Here is a 25,764-nt window from a genome sequence, read left to right as displayed (position 1 = left end):
GTTTGCAATTATGACACATCGACGACGACGACGACGATTCTCTACGTTTCTTTCTCTCTGTATTCTCCGACTCTGCCTCTGCGCAGCGTTCTCGTCGATGAAATCTGAATTTCTTTGAAAGAAATGAAAAATCGACGCGCACGATCGCGAGAGAGAGAAAGTAGATGAATATCATAGGGAAGAATGTCTAATTCGGATGCACTGCGCAGAGAAGAGTATCAAAAACAGTGTTATTATTAATTTACTTATTAGTTTTTTTTTTTTTTGCTTTTTTCGTACACCTATTTTCGTAACTTCGTCAGAATATTTTTCTATAAAAAAATTCATCAGTTTCCTACGAGTTTTCATCATCTACTCAATGTTTCCCTATTTCGTCTTCATTATTTTTCCACGTGTGCTTTTCGTATTCTCGTTTTATTTTTCTCCCACGCACTCTCTACTGATCATGCACCCTACTACAAGTTCCTCTTTCGTTTCATTCATTCGTTTATCCTCTTTACTCCCTCGTTCTTTCTCTCTCGATTCGTACCGTTACGTGTCTATGTTAACATAGTAGTTATTTATTGTAATGTCTAAACGAACACATATTATACCTCGATAACGTCATGTTTTATTCTCTGTTGCCATTTCTACAATTCCTTACGAAACGTCGATACAAGAACGTGGTCGACTCCGTATTTCGTCGCGTTCCTTCGTTTCCTCTTTTCTTTCTTTCTTTCTTTTTTTTCTTTTTTTGGTTTTCCTTTCACGACCGAAATACTATCTATCTACGTCATTTTTTTTGTTTATTCTTTAAATGTCTCGTTTAATCGTTTAATGCCTTAATACGCGAAGGTGTGCTTTGCTTCTTGTGTGTACCATTTTTCGATTCATCTCTTTTTTTATCTTCATTCTCACTCACTTTCTCTCTTTATCATATCATTTCTCGCATTCGTTCTCTCTTTCGCTCTTGATTTCTATCACGCTGTCGTCCATGTACTCTCGCTTCTTCGTTCGCTCGTTCGCACTTTTAACTTTTTTATTTTATTTTATTTTATTTTTTTTTTCTTATTCTTCTTCATCTTCTCCATTTTTTTTTTTTTTCCTTCGAAATAATTAATTCCTTGTGTACGTGTGTATATGACGTGTCGTGTATATGTGTGCGCGCGTGTGTGGGCGTGTTTTATGTGGAACGCATCGAACGTGTAATAATAACTGTATCGTAATCATTCTATCGTAAACGTTAACGTTACTTCATGGTTTCTTCATTTTTTTTTTTTTTTCTTTTCTTTTAAGTATTTAATCGTTATTATTTTATCTCATTATTCATCAGTATCATCAGCATTATTATTATTCGTTAACTAGTATTTTAATTCATTATTCTTCGATCACCGTCGTTATCGTAATTTCATCATGGGCATCGTCGTATCATCACCCCCGTCATCGTAATCGTCGTTAATTTTTTTTTTTGTTATTTAATTAATTAATTAATTATTATTGTATTATTGTTATCGTTATTATTAGCGATAGACGTTGCCGGTCTCTTCGTCTCTCTTTTTTTTTTGTTTCGTCTTCCTGTCTCTCTTTCTTTCTTTCTTCAACGTCGAAATTACCTTTAGCTTCCTTTGAAACTGTCTCGTACACGTTCACCGTGTATGCTCGTTCCCTATCGTTTTTCTTATTTTTCCCGTTCGATATCGTAATTCCTCTCTACTCTCGAAGTACCTTCTTCAAAAATGCCTTTTATCCCGCCTTTCGTTCCGACTCGCGCCATCGTTCCTCTTTCCAGCTTTTTTATCTACGTTCGCCACGCGCCCTCTTGTTTACACGGACCTTCCTCCATCGGGGCAAAGCCCTTTAAACCCTTCGTCCGTTTCTCGAAGGTCCGACGGAATCGTAGATCCAAAGTCCTTTACGACGGAGCTCTGGTTACCGACTGAAAATACCTGTATTTCACGCATGTTGCGTTCCCCTCGATCTCCTCTATGGCGGATCCTTCCTCGAGGACAATCTAAAGTATCGTCGCGTGGCCGAACAATGCCAAACGTCATTGCCGAAAACGTCGAAACTGCCTTTGCTTCTTCCCTTCCACCTTCTCCTCCTTCTTCTTCTTCTTCTTCGCTTCATCCCGTTTCGTTCGATTCTTCCGGTTGCGCGTCGCATCGCGTCCTCGATCGTGGCCCGCGATCTCCACCATCGATACAACCACCACCACCACCAATTCCATCGCCGCCAGTGACACTTGACAGCGAACGAGCCGAAATCCCCTGTCCGCGTCGACGAGACGCGACAACAACAACAACGACGACAACGACGATGACGACGACGACGACGACGACGACGACGACGACGACGACGACGACGACGAGGAGGATGAGGTGGACGATTAAGAGAGGCGGTTTCTTCGTTGCCCGTTAACGTGGCGGTGGTCGGCGCGGGGGCAACGATTGTTAGGGGTCGAGGCGGTCCGCGAGTTTTTCTACGCGGTAGCCGCGGTCGGAATTTCCATCGTACGCGACCGCTCGACGATATTCTACGCCACCTCCACCGCCAACACCAGCACCAGCACCAACACCAACAACACCACCGGTACCACCAACAACCTCGGCACCGACCTTCGACCGTCACCCACTTTTCGAGCATCCACTTGGTTACGTGACGCAGGCTCGCTTCGTGCAGCCAACCGGCAAGCTCAACCGATCGCCGGCTGCTCGTCTCTGCCAACCACCACCGATCCATCAACGGCTCTGTCAAACGTACGATGCTCCTAGATAACCATAGCGCAGGTATCGTTCGAACGTTGCCGAGGCTGCTGGTCAGGATCGAGCATAACCAAAACAGTTGCGCGAGTAGGCTGATCGTTGATCGATCGGAAGACGAGATGCTCGTCATTGAACCGACACCGCCGCTTCCGCACAACGAGGTCCCTTGTTGCTGGACGATATTAGTCAGCGTCCCTGACGCCGACGCGTCCGTCTCCTTCGACGAATCGTACGATTCATCCCCTTCCTCGATCACCGTGCTGTCCGTAGTTCCCGGAGCACGATACTGTCCACCTGATTCAAACGATCATGGTAAAGTATCTTTTCATTTTTTGTTTTTTTTTTTTTTTTTTTTTTTCAACTCTGTCAGACAATGATTTACAGATAATGATTCATTTTTACATCTGTAACTGTAACGAACGAACATTGAACGATCGACGTAATCGTTTTCCACGAATTCAGACGTTCTTGATTAGCTTAGCTCGCGGCACGAATCCGGATCGTTAGTTTGGTTAGACGAAGGGGGTTAGGGAACAGGAGACGTACCTGTGGAAGCTGGTTGAATAGGATTAATCTCGCAGTAGGGCGCCGTCGGAGGATCGTGGCTTCTCCCGCGTTTCCGTGGTTCTCGGTCCGTACAATTCGCGCAGATACCCGATCCCGGATTCTCCTCGGAGCACGCGTGAAAACAGCACTCGTCCTCTTCGCTGCTGTGCAACGCCCTCGCAGCTTGCTCTCCGGTCTCGGGGATGTTTGGATCTGAAATCATTTCGTTGCACAACCACCTCTCTCTCTCTCTCTCTCTCTCTCTCTTTCTCTTCCTTTTCACTTTCCCGAAGTAAAGGGTTAACTACTCATATCGAGTAGAAAAGCTTCGAGTTAAAGGATTTCACCTACCGAAACCACTCTCGTATATTTTCTCCTTAAAGCAGACCTGCTCGACGAGTTGCCCTACCTAAATCTAATATGCTCCCCGTGCTCAGCAGGGGCAGCTTTACCCTAAACTCTTAAATCTTCGCTATCCCTTATAATACAGAGACGCGTATACCAAATGATTTCCAACAAGGTGGAAATCAAGATAGGGTGCCAAAAATGCTTTTACCCTTCTTCTGATAGTTATTTCGTTTTACAGGATAGTAGAGGACGATTACCTCTGCAAAGGAAAGTAGGTTCGCCGGCGTACTGCGTGGGGTAAGCGGGGGCACGGTCACCCGGAAGTAAGTAAGGGCAACGTTGCTCCACGGATTGGCAAAAGGACCGACAGGGCCTAAGCCTGCTTCCGACCCAGCTGTCCGAGCTATCCAAGTCCTGCGGTCCCCCATGAGCAAAGTAAGGCACCAGGGAGCTGCATACCCATTTTCTATACGCTTCCTGGAACATAGAAAATAGTCATTTATATACACGCTGACCTACATAACATTAAGAGCTGAATCTAAGTGAAAGATTGTAAGTTAGGACAATTGGTGCGCGTCGATCGAAATGACCGAAAATATTACTCTTCGCACGGTCTAGTTGTGCCCTATTGTTTCCTATTACTACGCCCTCCTTTTTCATTACTTTCCCTCTAGCAAGGTTCCCGAATCATTATCAATGCTAAATTTCGCTCGTATCTATTCGCGATCCTTTCAAATCTAGAATCAGGTCGGTATAATACATGTTCGAGAACTTGGAATCTTTAATCAATCCTGTAATAGTTTAAAATTGATTAGAAAGAAGATAGGGAATTGGATATATAAAAAAGTGGTCGATTGAAAAATGACCAGGCTGATAGTTGAACTTTGCCGATTACGCGTGGAACATCGCGGAGACAAATGGTGCTCGGCGAAAACGAAAAATAAAAGGTGAACGATGCGAGGGAGGGTAAGGTTGGGTAAGAGGCACGTGAGCCGCATCTTCGACCACCACGGGGTGAAAGTGAGCACGTTCCTCGTCTCGATCCCCCGGCTGATTTCATGGTCGTTAGAAACATCCTCGTTACAAAAAGTCTTACCTATCGATATCTACTTTCTTTCCCTTATTGAAAACATTTTATCGAAAACTTGACCGAACGAATTCATCCCCTTAAATTCGTAGCTAATCTTACGTAATTTTACTGGAACTTAGAAATATGTATAACGATCAGCCCTGGTCGATGGTTAACGAGTAAGGAAAAAAGGGAACGATTCAGAGGGAAGGAAAGGAGTATAGGGTAGTAGTTTGGTGGGTCGGTAGATAGGCAGATAGGTAGCTACACCTGAAGTACACTCCAAGTTGGTTGACCCAATTCGCTGCAGCCTCTGCCGAGTATCTACGGCTCGAGCTAGGCAGGCAGATGCGGTACCCTCCCCTCCAGGCTATCATTCCCACCCTCTGCTAACCCTTTCTCTCTCTACCAGCCAGCTTCCTGCTGCTGATCCTTCTTCTGCGCCACTCGCACCCTCTCCCCCTTCCTTTCGCCCTTACACACCCCACTACCTACCCCCTCGATCACTCGCCCTACTATTCTTTTACTTAGATCGCTATAATGGAGCGGAGGTCTCAAACGATACGTCTTTTTCCGATTTCCTCGTGAAATTCTTGTCGCCGACATATGTACTCCGATTTTAACCGAAACCTATCCCTCTGCTTTCGACCAGATATTTTATTCTTCTAGATTTATATAATCTCTTCTAGGCCCGAGGATTCAGAAGACCTAAATAAAGGGAAGCGTAGTAGTTTTACGTAATCGCAGTTATAAAATATAAAAGGGATTAAGTAGTTCCCGTAGAGGTGCGCGACACAGTTTCCAAGTTTCTCCCTGGTGTCCCGATCCCGAATAATCCTGCTTGGACTGCATCGGGGAACCGGAGCGTTTCAGAGAGAAAAGCCGGGGAGAAACCGGAAATCGGGGATGTTCTTTAAACGAGTAGACGTTCGTTTGCAAGGTACCTATATACGCGGTGAGAAGGCGCATTTCATCCCGGTGATGGACCGCGTTAATTTCTTTTCACATGGACTAATGTATATCGGCTTCAAATTCCTTTTCTTCTTCGTTCTACTTTTTCTCCGCCCCTCGATACGAACACGTACACTTATTCCTTCAGTTTTCAAACGCGTAGGTGTACGAAGAGCCGCCCTCGCCTACATACATACAGATAGATAGAACGACTCGTAATTCGGCCTGTCATTGTTCACTCCGGATTCGTGACATTAATTTATCCCTCTTTCGGAATACGCCGGAGTAATCCTTTGTCTCGGTTAGGTCGTCGAGAGATCAAAGAGGAGAGGTCTCGAAATTAGTAATGCTCTTTGCGTGAACGATTCTTTTGTAAGACGAGCGCGCACCTGTATTTTCAACCAGCTTCACCTTACTACCGTGTAATTTAACAGTTTAACAGTTATACCCTACCGTCGTCTATTAATCGAGAAGATCGACGAGTGCACGCGTTTCTCTCTTTCCAGCAGGTTAACAGTTTCACGGAAATAGGTTGATGGTAATCGGGTAATCCAACGGTAATAACTTGTAATTATCGCGAAAAGAAGAAAGGATTAGAGTCACGCGATCGAGTCGGCTCGTATCTTACCCGTTTCCCTTTTATACCGTTGAATCCAACGACGCGTTAACCCAACGTCTATTAACTAACGAGAAAAATAGAGAAAGCAGTTTCGTCGAGCAGTCTATTTTACATTAACCGATGAAAAATAAAACGCGAGCAGGGTATTTCGAAATTAGCCTAGCGTGCAGGCGAATTTCCTGGCGGGATTTTCAAAACGATGCTCGCGGAGCCAGAAAGCTAAGGGAGAGACCTCGCTTTCCTTCCTTCTCGTTTACACCGCGCTCCGCTCATAAATGCGCTTTTCATGCCACGAGTGCCATACATACTTGGTGAGCACGTCGGATTAATTACCTTCAACGGCGGCTCGAGAACAAGGAGAATGGAACAGGGAATTTAGCAAGCCGGGATAGCTAAACGAGACGAAAGACGCGTATGAAACTTTAAACGCAAGATAATCGTCTTTCCCTTTTCACTTAAGAACACCGTTTCGTTTACGTTTCAGACGTTCGACTGTCCAGGAATGATGGGAACGTAACACGTTGAACCACCTATTCGATCGTTCGTTCGATCGAAATACAAGAAACTTCACCGACGTCGAATCATTTACGGTATAACTTTTGGAAGAGACGAGTTTCCCGAAGGAAGCTTGCTCGATCCTTCGAACGAAATTAACCAGCGAGCACCAACAGCCAAGCATCGAGGAGATACAATTAGCTAAATCGAATCGGAAACGGAAAACACGTGGCGCAGAAAATGATCAGGTACGGGTTAACCGTTTAAACACGTAACTCGAGTTAACTCAGCTTTGATATAACGCGGAATTTCCTCTAAATCAGAATATTTCCTTGAAAGGTTTTTAATCCAGATCGACGATGGATCGCTCTTATGGAAAACAGAGAGAAAAGAACTTAGCCAGTGTTCAACGGGAGACGAACAGAGCAGCGACAAAGATAGGGGAGGAAATAAGAACGCGTGTAAAAAAGAAAAGGAAGGCAAGGACAAAACGGTGAGTGTTACAGAACGCGTTGAAGAAACAAAGAGTAGTAGATGCCTATTGGAGAATTCAGAGATGCGAATCTGTTGTTCGCGTGTCGTATCGAGTGGCGGAACGTCGGTAGAAAGGGGTAGGGATGGTTGGAAAGAAGTGAAGAGAAGAAGGGATGAAAAAGGGACGGGTTGAAGGGGTAGTAAGGAGTAAAAAGTGGGAGAGATTGTAAGGGGGTGGCGCTGTCGGTGGTTGGTGGGTTGGTGGTTGGAAAAGCAATGCCCTCAGTCGCGGTGACCTGGTTACCTGGCCCATATCTGTTTCACCGTCCTACCAACCAGGCTATCCCTAAATCCTACACTCCTTCCCTTCATCAAGCTTCTCCTCTACAGGCGGTCGAGTTTTTAACCCCTTACGCGAAACGTCTTCGCCCGCTTCCTTCCTTTCTTTCATTTCTAATCTACAATTTTCCGCGAGCCAACCGAACACAGCCCGTACTTCGAATCGCACTTCTTTTCAACTTTTCCACGTGTAACTTTTCCAGCTACGAGCTACCAACGAAAAATCAACAACCGCGTCGACGTAAACCCTTCCATCCATCCATCCCCTCCCCCACGCTGTTTCTCGACCTCTTTTTCGGTTTACTCTATGCAATTTCCCTCTCCCTTTTTTTTTCCCTCTTGTTTGCTTGTATTAGCATCGTCGTGATATTCGTCGACTGCGTACAGTAACTCTAACGGTTACTCCGTAAATAGGCTAAACGAGAGAGGGTCGAAAGTAACGATTTCACTTTGTTTTACACCCTCCTCGATCATACGTATAGATGGTTCGAAGGTTTTAAGAAGGCAAATAGTTTGATGGTAAGTTTGGCAACTCGTTTGCCGAGACAATTGGTTGGAAGACAACCGTTGGCAAGTGTCGCTTCTCGAGCCGCACAAAAGGCTCGCATTACTCGAGACAAAGCGTAGAGAAGTACGCCTCGAGAACACACTGTTTTCCACCCCCTCCCCCCTTCTTTTTTATACAGTTTACATCCCGTTAGGTTTTAATTAACAAACGGTTGGCCGGAATTAAACGCGCCGCATTTAGCCGCTTCGAAGCGGCATTGCACGGGTCAAGTTGAACCGGTGCGAGCGAAACCGCAAATGAATTTATAGCGTTGCGAGAACTTTGCTCGAGCAAAAGGAAATTTTTTTCACGCCGTTTTCTGTAACGTTTGAAAATTTATGAAAATTTTCATCTAGACGTGAACTGGGGCCGAAGACGGAATTAATAATCGTAGGTAAACGATTCGATTTTATTCAGGTAGATAATTAAAGAGCGTGTTGTCCGAGTAGGTGGGTACGTATGCATGTCACGGCCATTAAGCGAACGCGTTTATGTCAAACGATGTACACACGACGGCCGTAAACGCCTCCGCTTATTAAACTTCTGTATTACGCTGTAAATACGAGCGGTAATGAATTTCAACGGCCGACAAAGAGAGCAGAGAATCTCCGATATCCGAGCCGGCCGAATGAAAATTAAAAGCGCCACCGTTTCGTCGCCAACTTTCGCAGCCCGCGACGTTACGTTGAAATTAACGATCCAACCGTCGTGTTACGACGTTTCCAACGTAACGGCAAAATCCTGACGTCCCTTGAAATATCGCCTGAAATTACCGAGAAATTTAGAAATTTACGTTTAAATCGCGAAGACCGCGAGAAAGGGAAATACTTGGCAATCGAAAGAAGAGCATCGTTCAAATCTCGCTTGCGATCGCTAACATTCAACTAACAACTGGCTATCGCTTCGAACAGGCATTCGGCCAACAACAGCGGGATTATGCATTCAGAATCCCAGACGAATGAAATCCGCGGGAAAGAAAACATTCTTCTTTAATCCTGCTCAACGATTATTGCTCTTCTTTTGAAAAGAACTGCTTGAAAAAAGAGCGCGTCGTCTTATGTTTTCGACGTTGATGTTTCCGAAATTTAAGCTTTCGAATAATTGGAGGATTGTTTTTCGAGTCCATTGAGGCGTCGCGTCGCATGAATGATCGGTAGCTTCCACTCGACGCGAAGCGGTCTGACCAGAACGCACTTATACTACTTGCCCGACAGGCGAGCGTTCAATGCCGCAATTCCTCTTCTCGCTTCTCGAAACGGACAAAGTAACGAAGAAACAAATATCGACGATTTTGACGATGGAATGGGCTACGTTGTTCGACGTTGTCTACGTGGAATGGAAATCAATAATGATCAAAAGAAGGATGTACACACGGTGGCAACGTGATTCAGCCACGTGACTTCGCGTCTCGATGCTCGGAGAAGTTAAGGACACGTATTAGAATCATCCATGCAAATACAGGATAACGTGGATTAATTATTCTATTATGCGAGATATGCAAATTAAGATATTTTGTTTAACAACGAGAAAAATTGGTGGTCATACCTTTTCGAGGTATTATATCGATATCCAAAGCAAGAATAAACCTTGCAAATGTACTCGTCCTATTTTTCCACGAGCTTTCCCGTTGCTGTTGCACAGCATTCGTCTCGAAACGGCGAACCTACGTTCCCATAGGTATCTCCAAATAAAAGTTCTCGAATATTTACGAACAACTGACTGCATCTATATCAGATATATAGCCGGTGAACAGAAGCAGAAACCGAGAGATATCGAATGCTAAATATGTACTACCACTGTTCGGAATATCTATTCTCAAGGCGGATAAAAAAAATATCTTCTTTTCTCGAAGAAAAATTGAAAAAGAACTGCATAGACGAGGAATAGAATTTATAATGGTGTATGGAATGTTATTTATACGAAACAGGAGGAAAATTAATTTAATCAACGAGGAGAGAGAGGGGGAGAAGGAAAAGGGTGACAAGGAAAAGTAGACGTCCCGGTGAAGATGTATGGTGTAACGTCGATGTTAAACCAAGGAAAATAACACCCTCGACGAAGCTTCGTAGACGTGCAAGCTGCTATCAATCAGCTCGGATACAACGTTCGCCAAGCTACGGAATCGATAGAAGAACAACGATCTTTTCGACCTCCGACCACTTCCTCCCTTTCCGCTCTTCCAACAAACCTATCGATCGTATTTAATTACATCCCGGCAAGAGTTTCTCCGGATATCTTCTTCGATATCATCGAAGACCAATTACAAGTTGTTTGCGTCTAAACTTGCAAGCTTATCGGAAAAATTCATTGTAAATAGCCGTTGTACAGATCGAAAATATCATGACGAAAAAGAAAGGTTTAGCACGGTGAAATGAAGAAAGCCGAGGAGGAGAAAGGATTTGGGAAACGTTATCCCGCTGCTCGAGGGAGGAAAGTTTGTAATTTTTAGAAGGACGCTGGGGAACAGCTATGGCCATATGGTTCATCACTCCCAAGGCACCCCTCGTATCCTCGATCTTCTAACCTGCCCTCCTATCCTCTCGTCATCCTCTATTACGTGTCACGAGAAAATCATGCCGTTGCTACCCCTCGTTTTCCACCTAGCTCCACCTCCCTTTCTTTACCTTCCTCGCGAAACAAACAAACCAACTAACATTTGTAACACGTTTTCGTTGCTCACTGTTGACACGTTCGCAGCCACAAGGGCCATCAATTAACACTCCGACTGCCGTTACGATGATCATCAGCGGAATCGTCGAAGCGAGAAGAGGAAAGAGATGAAAACCGTGGAGAAAAATCAGATCGGAAAGCGAAGAGAAGGAAAAAATAAAGAAAGAGGACAAAGAGGATTTTTTTCGGGCGTGGGTGAAAGGAGGCCGGTTCGTATATCGTATTAAAACTTTTCCTCTTCTCTACTTTATTTCGCTGTATTGATCGATAGAGTCTTGTGCTGCACGGTCGCATGGGACGAGGAGATATCGTTTATGGAACACGTCACCGAATCTTGCACGCATTCGAATCTCGACAAACATTTTCCCTATCCTTCTGAATAATTAAATATCTTCTGGGAATCAGGAAAACCCTTCAACGTCGACCTTAATACGAAACAGTCCGATACGATTTAGTTTGCGCTATTACTATTTCAGAAATGTTAACAATTTTAGATTCCCGTGTAATCGATCGTTCCCTTAATCAGCGTCCTGATAAACGAGCTTCTATTGTGAGCAAGAAGTAAGAAAGAAGATAAATCTCGGTGAAGCGATCGTACAGGTAGGAAAGAATCTTCGTATCGGTTGCATCCTGTTGGTCGGAATCAGTTTTCTCGGTCGTAGAATCGAAAGAACCTAACCGAAGGATGATGCTTCACCCCTCTGCGTTATTGATCCGTATTCCATCCACATGGAACTAGTCTTCTCTTCTCCTCCAGTTTGCCTCTCACCACTTGCTCCCCTTTTTACTTCTCTTCCCATTCGCTTCTATCCTTCGTCTTTCCACCCTTCAGCCTGCTATCCTCCTCTTTTTCTCTCTGCCCTCTTTCAAGAACGTTATCGAAGCGAAAGGCAAGTCTTTCCTTCCTACAAACTCTTCTCTTCTCTACTTCGAAAGAACTTTCTGCCTAAGGAAAGGATTCTTCGAATCGAGAGAGAGAGAGAGAGAGAGAGGGGAAAATAGAAGAAAGGATGGCCCTCGATTCGGACTAGAAGGTGAAACAATAATACACGAAGGAATATTGCGATTTTTCAAAAGTTTCTTCATCGATAAACATGGCAAAGTCTTTCGTGACTGTATAACTACGATAAATAATACGAGTTTCATGACAGAATACGCCCCCAGGGTTTAAATACGCCCTCAGTTAATTACCGTTTTAATTATAACCCGGTCTGTTTGCAGCTGATTCACGCACGATCAATTTAGACCGATTGCGTGGTCTCTCCTTCCTAACGATTATAACCGCTTTTCTAGATTCCACCTATCAAACAGTTTACCCGGTTGGTTACAAAAGGTTGCGTAATTAGAAAATTCTTACTTCAAAGTTGTACTACGCTAACTAACGAGGGAGCAGACGTTCGCTCGTCTAACTGGATGATACTTAAAACAGATAACACCGTCGCTTCTTTATAAGGTGGGAATAAAGAAACTAAAAGTATCGCGTTTTTTATCGCTTTCGTATAAAAATCTATATTCTGTTATATTTATCGTGGGTCCATAAAGAAAATTCCAATGGTATATATTCCATTGGGTCGGGATATTTTACAGGGAGGTATCGATTCGATAACTTCTGGGCTGGTACACACACGTGTTTCCACGATTCATGTAAATATCCTGTCGTATAAAGTGCACCTTCCCGTTGCCCTGGCTGACGGTAGGTAATCGAACCTTCAATTTTTCTGCTGGTCGATCTCCGAAAGAATGGATGGTAAACGGATAAGGAAGTGCGAAAAACTGGAACGATGTTTTACAGAATCACGAATCTACGAGTCGAAAGAATCTTCGGCATACCGTCCTCTTGTTAAGCAACGATGAATCGGATATTAAAGAAAAAGCTGAAAGCGACCACCATAGAAGACGTTTTCACCCAAATCGCAGGGATCGACTTTTAATCCGCTTAGACCACTACTGTCCAAGCTAAGCCCCCGATACTTAGGCAGCTTCTCTGATATTACGGTTACTCGAGTGTAGGAATATGCATGGCGCAGCCGTTTCTCTGCCGAGTAATCACCGAAAATGTCGGCATCACGCGTGTCCTACAACCTAACGCCGGCCATGATGGATGATTCGGAATCGGTGATAAGCAGCTAGAGAACTTTGAACAAATTTCTAACAGCTAACGTGGATGCATAGGGAATTTCAAAGAGTTGACGACGCACGAGGCTTAAAACTTTGCTTCTCTGTTATAACTTCTCACGGTGAACCGAGGAGAAGACGACTTGGAAATTCTCCGTCCAATCTTACCGGTATATTTGCTCAGCGAATACTCTGGCAATTCGTCTAGAGAATAGGAAACGCGTGGGACTTTAGAATTTCGAAAGAGATCCGAAATAGTTTTAAAACTGCACGCGATTAAGAGCAATGTGTTTTTCAATGGAAAACAATTGAACCGAAATGCCGAAAGAATAGAGAGAGAGGAAAAAAAAAAAGGGCTGAGTCGTAGAAACGGGAGGAAATTTAAAGCACTTTGCGACTCGGGGGGATGTTTCGCTTAAGTTCCACAAAATCTTGACACGGAAAGGAGCTATGCAGCACAGTTCTTGAGTACTCGTAACGCTGAAGTGGAGGGTAGAATAATAGGTACTTGGGACTGGCACGAAGTGGCGGCTAAGCCTGATTTTGCACGTGAATTTCTTTTTAAAACTTTTCGATATACCCGTACAACAGGCCGCGTTAAAAGTTGAAAACTTGAAATTAAGCGACGCGAAGTTGGAAAAAAAATATAGGATAAGAATAAAATTGCAAATTAACTCTTAACGTGTTCGCCGTCGCATCGATCGCCGGTGACCGACGTTAACGAGCTACTTAATACTACAATTTTTTTTTTTTTTTTTTTACGCAAAATGCATTTGTGCAAGCGCATCGTTGCACCGGCGAAGGAGATGACATGGGGTTGGCCTAGTTGCCAGAATCAGACTGTACGTTTGAAGATTTTCGGTAGAAAGCTGGTGGTAAAGCAACAGTGTCGAGTGATAGCCACATTATCATCGAATCGTCTACGATTATTAGCTTGCCAAGGCCATAATCGAAGTCACATTTCACGGGCAAGTGGAAAAAGCTTTCACCAAGACACCTTACGCACCTAATGAAACCGTTAAGCTCGAATCCGGTCCGGTTCGGTCCAGACCAGTGAATGTGCAATCGTAACGGCTCTACGGTAGTGTCTATAACGTTCCTCTATTGGCGTTGAGTAGCTACCGAGCGAGGGCAATCTCGCTATTGATTGCACCTTGCATCCTCCCACCCCTTTTGCCCTCCAACCAGATCCCCTCTCTGCAACCCTCGCCTAGCCTCGCCTCGCCTCTCCTTGCCACCCCTCGCCTCGTCTCGCCACGCTTCGTCCATCCTGACGGTTCACCCCTCTAACCCCCTTTACCATCCCTCACCAACCCCTCCGCCACCGAACCTTTCTCTTTTCTTCTCGCACCAAATTCCAGCACATCTAAACTCTTTCCACTCGAATCCGCGTCCAGAAATGTCTGGGACGCGTGCATCTGTCTTCGATACAAATTGCAACTGCACTTTTTTATTACGAACGATAACCACCCCCATTAATTGTTAGACGATGTCCTATTTCCTTGGATTTTCTCGCCTTTGTATCGTTATTTTATCGGGTCATCTCCTAATAGGCCAAGTGCCTACGTTTTTTCTATTATCATTTTCTAAACAATAGATGAATAAATAAATAGGAAGATAGGTAGACGGCAGTCGTCGAGTCTGACGTCAATTTTCTTAATCAGTACGGCCGAGTTAAAAGGAGCGATCGGAATTGAAAATGGTTAAACGAGTACAAGAGTTCACAAGATCTTTCCGTCCCTCGCGACTGGCAACCTGGTTTTGTCCCGCGACCGGCCGAAATAACACCGCTTATTTTTACCACTGAGATATCGAAGAACGTCGCGACGACGCTCGTCGCGGTCCAGTTTGACGTCAATTTTGTTAATTAATTCGCTTCCATTAGGACGATCGATCGAAACTTGGGACGACGCGTCGTTGGTTACACTTCGCCTACCACTAGTATCCGCTTTAAACGCTTAGATACCTCTCCTTCCTACGTTATTCGTCGAGAAATATCGATATTTTGATTTTTACCGCGAAAGAGAAGAAAAGAAATGAAAGGGGATAAACGAGGACATTGTTTTCGGATAACGTAGTGCGAGTGCATTTGGTAGTCGATGCATCACGTGCAATCGTAAAAGCGCAAGGTTTCCTGCCGTTGTTACCGCGAAAACTTCACTCGGTGCATCGCGATGCGCGTTCTTACTAAAATATTACCGATACGTGCATTATTGCGCAAACGTGCCAGCCGTTTTTCCTCGATACAAGAAAACCGAAGGTTCTTTTACGAGAATGTAAGTCGCGAAACTGCAAAAATCACTGAGCAATCCGGTCAATTATTTTCACGACGAAACGTTTCCAGAGTAATTTTCGTCAAAGTTTAAGCTTCAAAGTTTCTACGGTAAATAAACAACGTTTCCTAACTTAAAGAAGCTTTAACTGGAAAGATTTCCGTTTGAAATCGCGTCTGTTTAATTAACGCGAGTCAATTATCGCGGCAGAAACGATGAGAAATTGGTGACAAAAGAGAAAGGCGGTATCGGAAACGGGGCATTCGAAGGAAACACCCAGTTCATTCGGATAATAAGGAATAGCCCGACGTAGTGACATTCGCCAATTATCTAAAGTGTCCACCTACATCGGATTCTAGACGAGAAGTGAGACACCAACACCGTCTCATCTGAATAACCTGTGTATGCGCAACTTGCACCAGACACATTACCTATACACATCTATATCTCATATCTAATACATCTATACGTGTACGTGGAAATGTGCATACATGTGTGCAACTAACGAGAAAGAGGAGTGGCCGTACACTGCATCGGACAGCTTGCAACTACGTATATTATACATCGCTAATAATGCTGTCCAACGAATTTCTACTTAAACTCTTCCGATATCTGCTTTGATTCGCTTGTTTTATTTATTTATTTATTTATTTATTTTTTTCTAAACGAATTTGAAGTATTTATCGGATGGCAAGGATCTCCGGTTAGGTTCGCGTTTAATTCGTAAACGTTTATGGTGGTTGAAAATGAGTGGTAAGCAAACTAGCTGCCATAACCGAGTGCTTTCAATGCAACGGTTGACTATACTTGACGTTTAATCATTAAACCAGTTTGCGCGCGTCAACATGTTCGTACGCGTGTCTACATACATAGAAGGTTGGTCAAAAGCTTGAAATCTCTAAGTAAACGGTGGATTACCAGGATTTTCCAAGGGGATGGATAGTTTTAGGTAACTTCCACGTACGTCAAGTTGCCAGACAGCCCATCGAGCAGACAGAGTTTGAATAGTCGCAGTTCGCGCATAGAAAATCACCGAATAATCTCGATTAACCGGGTGCAAAGAACACCTGCTGCGAAATTAAGTCGAAGATAAATAGAACGAAATGGTGCAAGTTGCAGTTGACGAGTTTCCGCTCGATTAACTCGATTACCAGCTCTCCTGGTGGACAGCTGCGTCGAATCTCGGTGAATAATTTTGAATAAAATTGAGAAATTTCGGTTTCTCGTATTTCGAAAGCGAAGTAATTGCCGTCGAACGAACAGCAGTTTCGAAAAGGCACATCGAGCTATTAACAAGGTTACGTCTATCCCCCTGTGTCTGTCTCTGACGACACGCGTGCACCCTTCACGCATTTGCTCACCCACCTACACACGTGTCACACGAGCGCGCCAGCATACGTAGGAAAGGGAAACTATGACTGGCTGTCTGCGACAGACAGCAATTGCAACTGCACCTGAAATCTATGAACTCTATACGATGCACCTCTTGCGCCTGATGCAGAATGTTAGGGGGACGAAAAAAAAGGGTTTCTATTGTAATTAATTTTGATAAACGCTTAAACGATAACGAAGAGGACAGGTTACGCGGTCGTGCACTTTCCTTTGTATCTATAAATTTCTCTCGGTCCACCTACGCGGTTCCCCTTACCAACGGTACCGTTTCGCGATATTTCTTTCTCGAGACGCCAACGAGACTGCGACGTACCCCTGTGTCCGGTAATCCGATCGGTCGCCGCCTCGATTTCGCATAAATCTCTGTTACAAGGAACAAATACATCGATCGGTTTAGCCAACACGTTTCCACGAACCTCGCCTACCTTTCTACTACCTTTCTACCATGCCCTTTTTTTTTTTCCTCCACCTTCAGCGAGCTTTTAAATTTAACCATTTCTATCGTTAATAGAGGATATTTTATACCGAAAAGATAGATCTACGTCGTGTGTAATGAAAATTCAATTACGGGTTAAAAGTGACCTAGTATCGGTCATTATCGTTTAATGATCGCTGCGTCAGCTGTGATAATAATACCGTGCCGGTAGGGCTCAGCCAAAAACCGCTCGGCCGCCTTCTGTTATTACATTATTTTTCTCGTAAAACATGATATACGAGGCTAATTTTGAAGAAGAAGAAGATTGGTATAATGGAGTAGTAGTCGAACCGGTGCGAATAATCGATGTCGTATCAATTGCGTAACATTCGTTGGGATACACGACAATCTACAGTATGACAATGTACGCGCGTTAAATGGCAAAAGCAAGGGGTTGTTAATTTAGCTGAAAGTGGCGGCGGAAAATTGCCCGCGGCTGATCGTTTCGGATTGGCGTATTAGCGGTGCGAGGCCTGGAGCGTTAAGGGTTTGCCAGGCAGCCGCGCAGACAGAAATTTGCGGAAGAAGAGGCTGCTAGAGCGACGCTGATGCCAACTCGAGCACGATATCGATTTAAACGATTACCACAGCCATTCGTTCGCCCCATTTGCGGCTCGACAGTTAATGCCGAATTCGAATGTCCTCTATGTTTTCCAACTCGTTCGCGGCCCCGACCATTTCATCCCCCTCTATTTCCTCTTACTTTTAAATCTTTAACTCGTTGAATATTCAATGAACGATTAGACGGTTCGATGAAGGGAAACAAGAAACTAAAACCGTAGCGATTGAAGCAACTTACGAAAAAAAGATATAAAGATACAGCGGATTTGGAACGCGTGCTAGATTTTTTTTTTCTCATCGGGCAAAGGGTTTGATCGTACAGAAAAAAAATAAAGGACTAATTAATTAATTCTGTACTCGTTCGATGAAATTTGAAGGATAGTTGACCCAGAAATACAGGAGAACCGGAGCGGATGAACGAACCCCGACGACGACGTTCAGATTGTTCATGCCACGCGGACCGTCTTCTTCGATGGAAAGGTGTATTTAATTGACACGGTTAAATTGCGAACGCGTTGAAATTATACTTAACGGGTCGCTGAACAAGTCGCTTCTAAATAATAATTTCGTTTGAAACTTTAGGATCTCCATCGACTATCACCGAAAAATGTTAGTTAAACATCTTTCGGTCTCGTTGAATGGTATCGAAGGAAAGTAAGAGAGAAGAAAAGTAAAGAAATTCTTTGTTAAACGAACAACCAACATCTCGCCAGTTTGAACAGGGTAAATGGATTGCTTGGCAAACTTGTAATCCGAACAATCAACCAGCGTATTCTTACCGTCAGAACGTAAACGGAAGTTGCAGTGACTAACCGGAAACACAGCATACTATGATACGCCGAGAAAAGGAAAAAAACTAGAGTCTAATAAGGCGTAAACCGTGGAGAAACTAAGAGGATCGCAACGTGCAACGAATTTTCAAGGGGACCAGAGTATCCTGTTCTAAGACAAAGACTCCTTGCCAAGTATTTCCAGGAAGGAAACACTCGATGAGGAAAGAAGTAGGAGGATAGGAGAGAAAGAAGAAGAAAAAGAAGAGGAGGACAAATTGAATCCGTTCCTAATTGCAGAGCTTTCTGGTTGAAACGCTTATTAGCGTTGATTGCAAAAGAGGTCGTATAGGCCGGGGGGTCAATTTAACACGAGGGGCTAAGTCGGTCCGCTTGCCAAGTGCAGTGCGACAAGATCTCGAAACAAAGGAGTTGATTCCTATTCTAACCCGCCTGTCTACTTGCCAAATCGTTTCCACCTTCCCCCTTCTTTTTTTTCTGTCGAATCGTGTAGAAATCTTTTTCACGATTGCCTGAAGATACAAGTGGTTGGATGCGATATATGCGAGCGTAGGTAGGATTGAGAAAAAAAAAAAAATAGAGAACGTAAGAAAATAGAAAACTTACCTTGCAATGGGTGCAGTTGAAGATGACCGAATAGGGCTGAGCACAGTCGTATCGCGCCAGCACTTCCTCGAATTCACAATGCAATCTCGCGGCTAACGCATCGACGAGCAACAGCTTGTCCAGGGCATCGGCGCACTTCTGGCCACCGTTTAGCACGTTCTCGAGCGGACCGCCCTTGCCGGGTGCCAGGGCGTTGACCACCGCGTGCTCGCAGCAGTGCCGCAGACGCAACCCGCTCATGAACCAATATCGATTCTCCCTCGGGGTTAAAAAACTTGGCGTACTGGTCCGGCCAAAATCATCCCGACAGATGTCCCTCTTATGCGACTCCTCGAGATAAAAAAGGCACTGTTCCGGAGCCATCCGTACGCCATCCCCAATCTTATTCTTAATCATCTTATTCTCTTTATTCTGTCGCTGGATCTGTTCACCGGCAGCAGACTCTTTCGGCTTGCTTCGTCTCGACCACGACGTTCTCTCGATCACCTCGAGAAACTCTTTACCGGCATCGATCGTGCAAGCGATCGGGCAGTTCTTCGGGACTTCCGGTGGACCGCAACTACCTTGAAGATCGGCCGGCGCTGGTCCCGCCAGGTCGCAGGCCGACAACCAAGGATTTATCTGGTTCACCTCCCAGCTGTATTCGTTGTAAGGATGTACCGTTTCCGACTCGAGAACTGCCTGGTGGCTTTGATACGATGATTCCTCAATTTCCCGTTCCTCTTCTTTTCGTTGATCATCGTACCAGCGACGACGATGCGCGTTGTTACCATCTCTACCGTACTCGGCGTCCTGAACTAATTGCTCCTCCGTTTGACGATGCCGTTGTTTCTGTTGCTGCTGCTGTTGCTGTTGCGACGCGACACCCGACGAAAACAAGGATGAAATTTGCGTGGAGTTGTGCTGCAAAAGATTTTCAGCGGGACCGAGAGATGGACCATGGGCGAAAGGAGTGGTCGAGCAGACCAGCGGCCAAGCCAATAGATACATGACGAACAAGAATCCGTACTTTCGACCGTACGAATTTGAGAGTTTCGTTGATCCGCTGGTCGCCAACTCTTTCTCGTTCTTGCAGCTTCCGTTGGTAATCGGCTCCTGGAACCGGGCAGTGTAATTGTTCTCGCTTCTTCCGTTTCCATCACCGACGCGCAACTTATCCCTTTTCGGATCGTTCCTGCTCTCGAAACCATCGGAATCCAGTCCGAACTGGCAAATTGGCGGCGGGTTACGCGGAACACTGTCATCGTTCTCGTCGTTCTGGGCAGTGTAAGCAAACGCGTCGACGGAAGGAACGTTCGTGACGTCCACGATAGGTATCGGGGATTGATCGACTGGTCTAGCACGATCAGACTTTCCTCTCGTTCTCGTTCGGTCGGTGTTGATTCGATCACGAGGCGGCCGTGACCCCGTGTCTCGCAACGTCCAGGAAAAACGCTCGAGCCGAGCGTGGTCGTTCTCTTCGTCGTCGCTGTCGTCGACGTCACCGTTCCCTCGGTCCGCATCGTGACCGTTGCAGCGACGAAATCGCGACACCCGACGTTTTCTCCGTTCGAAAATAATCGCGAACGTGCGAATGCGCGCGCATGTCTCGCTGCGGTAAACTGAACTGTAAAAGACGCGAAAGGCAGTGGCGTTTCTGAATTCGGGCCCATTCTCGAGCGACGACGCGAGTCGACGACGATCGGTGACGATGCTTCTTCCACTTGTGCCGACGGTGGTGACGAAAGTATCGTAAGGCCGATAACGACGCGGCTGCTTCTTCTCTCGAGCGGAGCAAGATTTTCGTTGGCCGAGAATCTTGCAAGTCCGTAGGACGAATAGGAAACTGCTGGCCAAAACGTCAACCTTGGCTCGAAGGTGAAAGAAACGGATCTGCGCGACGGAAGGATCGCGGCGAGGATAATGGAAACGCAAGTAGTAGTCGGCATCGTCGTCGTTCCCGTTGGTTCGCTCGTGCGACGTAGGTGGTGGTCCCGTGAATCCGGCCGGATCGAACCGCATGGGCGCAAAGTTTGGAACGCTAGGGTTCCTGCTTCGTCCCGAGGATCGTCCGCGTCGACGATCCACGCCGCACAGCCAGCACGCGGTCCAGCCTCCGGCTCGCTGTTTCGTCGATGTCGGTGCCGAGGACGATCCGGATTCGCGGTACCAAATGTTTTCTTGCCGTTCCAATCGAGTTTCTGCTCGTCGATCGATCGCATAAGGCCCTGCATCGCTGCCAGCAAGGATCCAGGATTTCTTTCGATCCACCTGTACTCCTTTCGATTCTTCTTCTCCTCTCGGTTTTCTTTTCCCTGTTCGTTGCCGGCGTTCTTCTCTCGTCCTTGGCGATGACGTTCGTGGTACCTCGGCGAATCCAATATCCGTATCCGTATCCGTCCGAAATTCGCGATAGCCGGAACCCGCGTAGCTCGCGGTTTTTCCGTTGTTCGCGGAATATCCGATAGACAGAGGATCGAATCCGAACGAATACACCGAGAAGTCGGATTCGCTGCGGACGGTCGAGACGATCTTCTGTTCGAGACGGCTCGTAAATGGTGTCAGCCCCGCTCGTAGGTATCCCGGAGCCGATAGCCAGGTGACAGCTGTCCGAGCGGCCCGGGTCGGCGGGGCCCTTAGAAGTCCCCCTGGAGCAGGCGATTCCCTCCACGATCTCCTCGACGATCCGTGAAGACCGATGCGATCGCCGCGCGTAATCCGATCTCGAGACGCAATAGAGCGTCGGTTGCGGAAACGGTAGGAACGGCCAACTCGCCGAACGAGAAATCGAGCGACGATGAGGATGACGATACCGATACCGATAGCGATAGCGGCAACAAGAACCGCGTGACCGCGCGTTCCACGCAGCCGGAAGTCTCGTGCCACCGTTGCCGCCGCCGCCGACGCAGCCAAATATCCACCGTTTTCTCCTTTTTCTCCAACCCCGCCACCTGCACCACCTGTACAACTTGCACTTCCTCGTGTTCCAGCACACCTTTCGTCTCGTTCTCGCCTCCTCCGTTCTTCCGATCCCGATCCCGATCCCGATCCCGATCCCGATACCGATCTCGATGCCGATCGAAATCCTGATTCCTCGCTGTTTCCCTCCTGATTCGATTCCGTACGCTCTCCTGCCAGGTGGCCGCCACTTCCGACGTTGTCGCGACACGGTAACCAGGCCAGTAATCGCAATTGTCGACCAGCAAGGTGACGGTAAATATCGCGAGCACGACGATTCCTGTTGTCGCTGTTGCTGCTGCTGTTGCTGTTGTTGTGGTTGCTGCCGTGCCAACCACGTTGTACAGCACGGCGACGGCAACGGCGACCGCGACCGCGATCGCGGCAGCGAGGACCACCGCGTCGGAGACAACGGAGAGCCGCGATCTCTCGATCGGTGAAAGCACCTGCACACCGTACTCCTCCTTCCGAGGCTCACCACCAGCTCCCGATACGGGGCACCGAGGTTCATGCTGCATCCTAAACGCCCCGCTGTGCTCCGTTTTCTTCCTACCCTCTGCACCTCACCGATGATCACGTTTGCCGGCGACGCGGCAACGCGTCCCACCGCGGCAACAAAGACTCAAACGGCCACGATGCTGAAGGCCTACGCGGAACCGTGTTCGGTTCGCTCGTTTCTTGCCATTGCGTGGACTTCATGGACACACCCCGAGCTGGTACGGGCGGGCAGCCGAGTACCCACCTTTCCTCGATCCTCTTACCTAACCTTCCGTCACTGACCTCGTTGCGCTTCTTTTCGTTTCAGCCGAAATTTTACCGAATCCACCCCCCAATCCGCACCGACACCGACACCGACACCGAAACCGACAACGACCCCGACCCCGACCCCGACCTTATCCACCTAATCCATCACCAACCCCTTCCTTATTTTCTTCTTTTCTTCCTCTTCCTCCCCTTCTCTCTTTTCCTTTTTTCCGCTTCACCGGCCGGCCCTATTTCGCAAATTAAAAACACGAGTCACCGAAAAATTCCTTGGTTGGTCAGGAAAGTGAGGTTATATCTGGTATCCTTGAGGGATGATAACGCGCACCAGGATCCGCGCGTATGAGGACGCGCGCGCGCGCGGCTGAGCGCGCGCACGGCTCCTCTACACCGTGACGACGAGAACTCTGTGAACGATAGACGACCAGCAGACCGTTGAATTTCACCTCCTTATCAATTGCACATCGACTCGTCCCGTTTCTTTCCCGTAACCTCGCAGCCTCGCCACACCAATGTTCCTTTCCTCTTCTTCTTTCTCCTTCCTCGATTCCTCGTTCCCGATTCCTCGACCAACCACCTCCTCGCGAACTCGACGATTCCACTCGAGCCGTTTCGATACGCGCGGCGCACTAGACCAGCCACGGAAAACGGACGGAAAACGCGTCCGATCGGTTAGTCGCCACCACTCTACGATCCCTCGTCGCTTCTTCCTTTTTTATCACTCGGTAGGATCCTTCGATCCGCGATGACTACGTCTCCTGCTGCCTACGCGTCGATGGGCTCGTCGGTGTTCTCCTCGTGGCACCGTGCCGTCTCCACGCACCAAGGTGGCGCACCTTGGAGAACGAAAACGCGTTGTTACAGTCGCGTCGACTCACTCTCTATCTCGCGTCGTTGAAAAAAGGGTTGCACGCGCGAGAGAAATCTAGGGGTACGAGTCGTATCGATATACGCGCGCGCCTTTTTCACTGCAACCACGTTAACGCGACAACCTGACTAGGCATTTACTCGGATTTTTATTGTTAAAACGAGCAACCAAAGAAAACTTGAGAGACGATAGAAAGACGTTGAGGGTGGAGAGTACTGGCGTGTGGAAAGAAGGAGAGTGACGGGGCGGCGTTCCTGACTTTCCAAGCAAAATCCGACGAATCCACTTTTCGCGCCCCCGAACCAGATACGTCCCCTGCACAACGACGGTGGCGCAGCGTCGTGATCGCGATTCGAGAAACCTCGAAATCGGTCTTCGATTTATCTCCCCCTCCCTTCCTCTCTCGCTTTCTCTCTCTCTCTCTCTCTCTCTCTCTCTCGCTCGCTCTCTCTGTCTCTCTCTCTCTTTCTCTCCCCTATTCTTCTTTACTTCGTTTCGTTTCCTTTTTTCAGCCAACTTCGATACACGATCCCGCGTTTATCGTCGCGCGAACAGGCTGCCCTGCAACGCGGACGGGCAGTCGTACCACGCACGCACGCACGCACGCACGCACGCACGCACATACACACTTTGCGGGGTCGTGCGCGTGACACGGAAACACCGACCCCCTAGCCGCGCACCAGCAACTGCGCGCGGATCGGATAACGGACGTACCGAGAGTCCCTCTTCGAGAGACGACGGAAACTTCGGTGCGCCTTCGTTCTCTCGGTCTGTCTTTCCGACTCGCGCGCGCGCACACGCACACACGCGCCCAATTTTCTCCTTCCCTCTACACCCCTTCTAAACCACCCCCCCTCCCCACCATTTAGCCTCGCTTTTCCCATCTCCTTCCCGCTCTCCTTTTCCACCATTTTCCTCTTTTACCTAACATCCCTTCGCTCCTCCACGTCTCCCAACCCCTATCGTCTATTTCTCTCTAACCTACACCACCCGTTCCTTCGGCTATCGCTATCGCTTTCTAACCCCCTACCACCTTTCTCCTTCGCTTTCTCACCCTGTCTCTCTCTCTCGTGCACGCACTTGTGGCAGTTGTAATCTCGGCTGGATCTCTTGCGCGCGCTTCTCTCTCGCTCTCTCTTTCATCCGTTTCTCTTCTCCTAAACGGCCACGATTCGTAGGGTGGATTTCTTAAAAATACCAACTGTGCCACCCTCGACGCTCAACAGTGATTATTTGCTCGTGCGTGAAACGCGAACGAAAGTTAACGGGGGTACCGATCTTTAACTCGTCCTCATCGTTTGGAGATCGACGGTACCGTTGGGGAAACCGAAACCGTCCCGCGTACCCGCCATCTTCCTTTTTACCATTTCCATCCGGGCCAGCTTTAAACATCCTTCCGATGCCTATTTCTCTTTGCCTCGATTCTATTACCCTTTCGTGCCGTGCCGTGCCGTGCCGTGCCGTGCCGTGCCGTGCCGTTACGTTCCCCTACACCCACGACCCTCGGTGCCCTTGCCACCAGCTCCTCCCTCTCTTTCCTTCAACCTTTCGCGCAACACTCCCCTAACGCGCTTTTCGCAATCCTCTACGTTTCATCCCTCCTGCGCAGCTTCCACGATTTCCTACCATCGCCTCTTCGGTACCCTACCGTTTCTCCTTGTATTTTTCCGTCTCTCGACTAAAAACAACGGTACACACGTTGCCTTCTGCCCCACGCAAAGTGCCGTTTCCACCATCGTCCACGACTGTCCACTACGACAGACTCTGCCCCTCTTGATCTTTGTCTCTTTCTAGCCCGCGCTACCCTGATACCCTACCTTCCGCGAGTTTCACCCTCGAACGATTTCCACCGTGCTCGCCTCGATTCTCCGCGACCACTCTCGCGCCATCCTTCGCCGTGCATATCATTCCTCCGCTTCAAATTTCTCTGCTGTTTCTCCGGAAAAATTCCCAATCACCTGTGTAGGAATTCGTGAAAAATAGGAACCGCAGGCACGGGGACAACCCCCTTCCACGGGTTCCTCTTATTAGCGGACTTGGATGTCCCGATTGCAGGGAAGTGAAGCCTTTCCAATCGACACCCTAAATCTCTGTAACGTGTCCGTCCTCGTGGGACTTGTAGATTCGAAAATAAAAAAAAATAAAAAAACATCCCCGATTCGACGCTACCTGGCGACGATGCGAC

The 25,764-nt window shown here is 47.1% G+C and overlaps 1 protein-coding gene and 1 long non-coding RNA gene across 2 annotated transcripts in view; one reads left to right on the top strand and one right to left on the bottom strand.

The window, feature by feature from the left end:
• Nucleotides 1–25,764, top strand: part of LOC117608453 (uncharacterized) — a 35,727-nt gene that overhangs the window by 5,490 nt on the left and 4,473 nt on the right. Inside the window, exons 3-4 of the long non-coding RNA XR_013063266.1 lie at nucleotides 6,759–7,017; nucleotides 7,109–7,262. This is a non-coding gene — a long non-coding RNA (uncharacterized LOC117608453). The remainder of the gene's footprint in view (nucleotides 1–6,758; nucleotides 7,018–7,108; nucleotides 7,263–25,764) is intronic.
• Mid1 (calcium-permeable channel component Mid1) lies at nucleotides 1,241–21,013 on the bottom strand. The gene is made up of 4 exons (XM_034333555.2): nucleotides 19,013–21,013; nucleotides 3,893–4,112; nucleotides 3,288–3,500; nucleotides 1,241–3,035 (listed from the first exon to the last, which is right to left on the bottom strand). Exons 1-4 carry the CDS (start codon nucleotides 21,011–21,013, stop codon nucleotides 1,963–1,965), a joined length of 3,507 nt encoding a protein of 1,168 aa, XP_034189446.2. The 3' UTR covers nucleotides 1,241–1,962.

This window comes from Osmia lignaria, chromosome 2, assembly GCF_051020975.1.
Source record: "Osmia lignaria lignaria isolate PbOS001 chromosome 2, iyOsmLign1, whole genome shotgun sequence".
Taxonomy (NCBI): domain Eukaryota; kingdom Metazoa; phylum Arthropoda; class Insecta; order Hymenoptera; family Megachilidae; genus Osmia; species Osmia lignaria.
This window is presented reverse-complemented; position numbering and strand designations above follow the sequence as displayed.

Bases quoted from the DNA above. Each gene is read 5' to 3' on its own strand.
- Mid1 (XM_034333555.2), bottom strand. From the start codon at position 21,013: ATGCGGTTCGATCCGGCCGGATTCACGGGACCACCACCTACGTCGCAC. The intron at 4,113-19,012 runs GTAAGTTTTCTA...TCTATGTTCCAG, and splicing joins TCAACTGCACCCATTGCAAG to GAAGCGTATAGAAAATGGGT. The intron at 3,036-3,287 runs GTACGTCTCCTG...CGTTTGAATCAG, and splicing joins TATTCAACCAGCTTCCACAG to GTGGACAGTATCGTGCTCCG.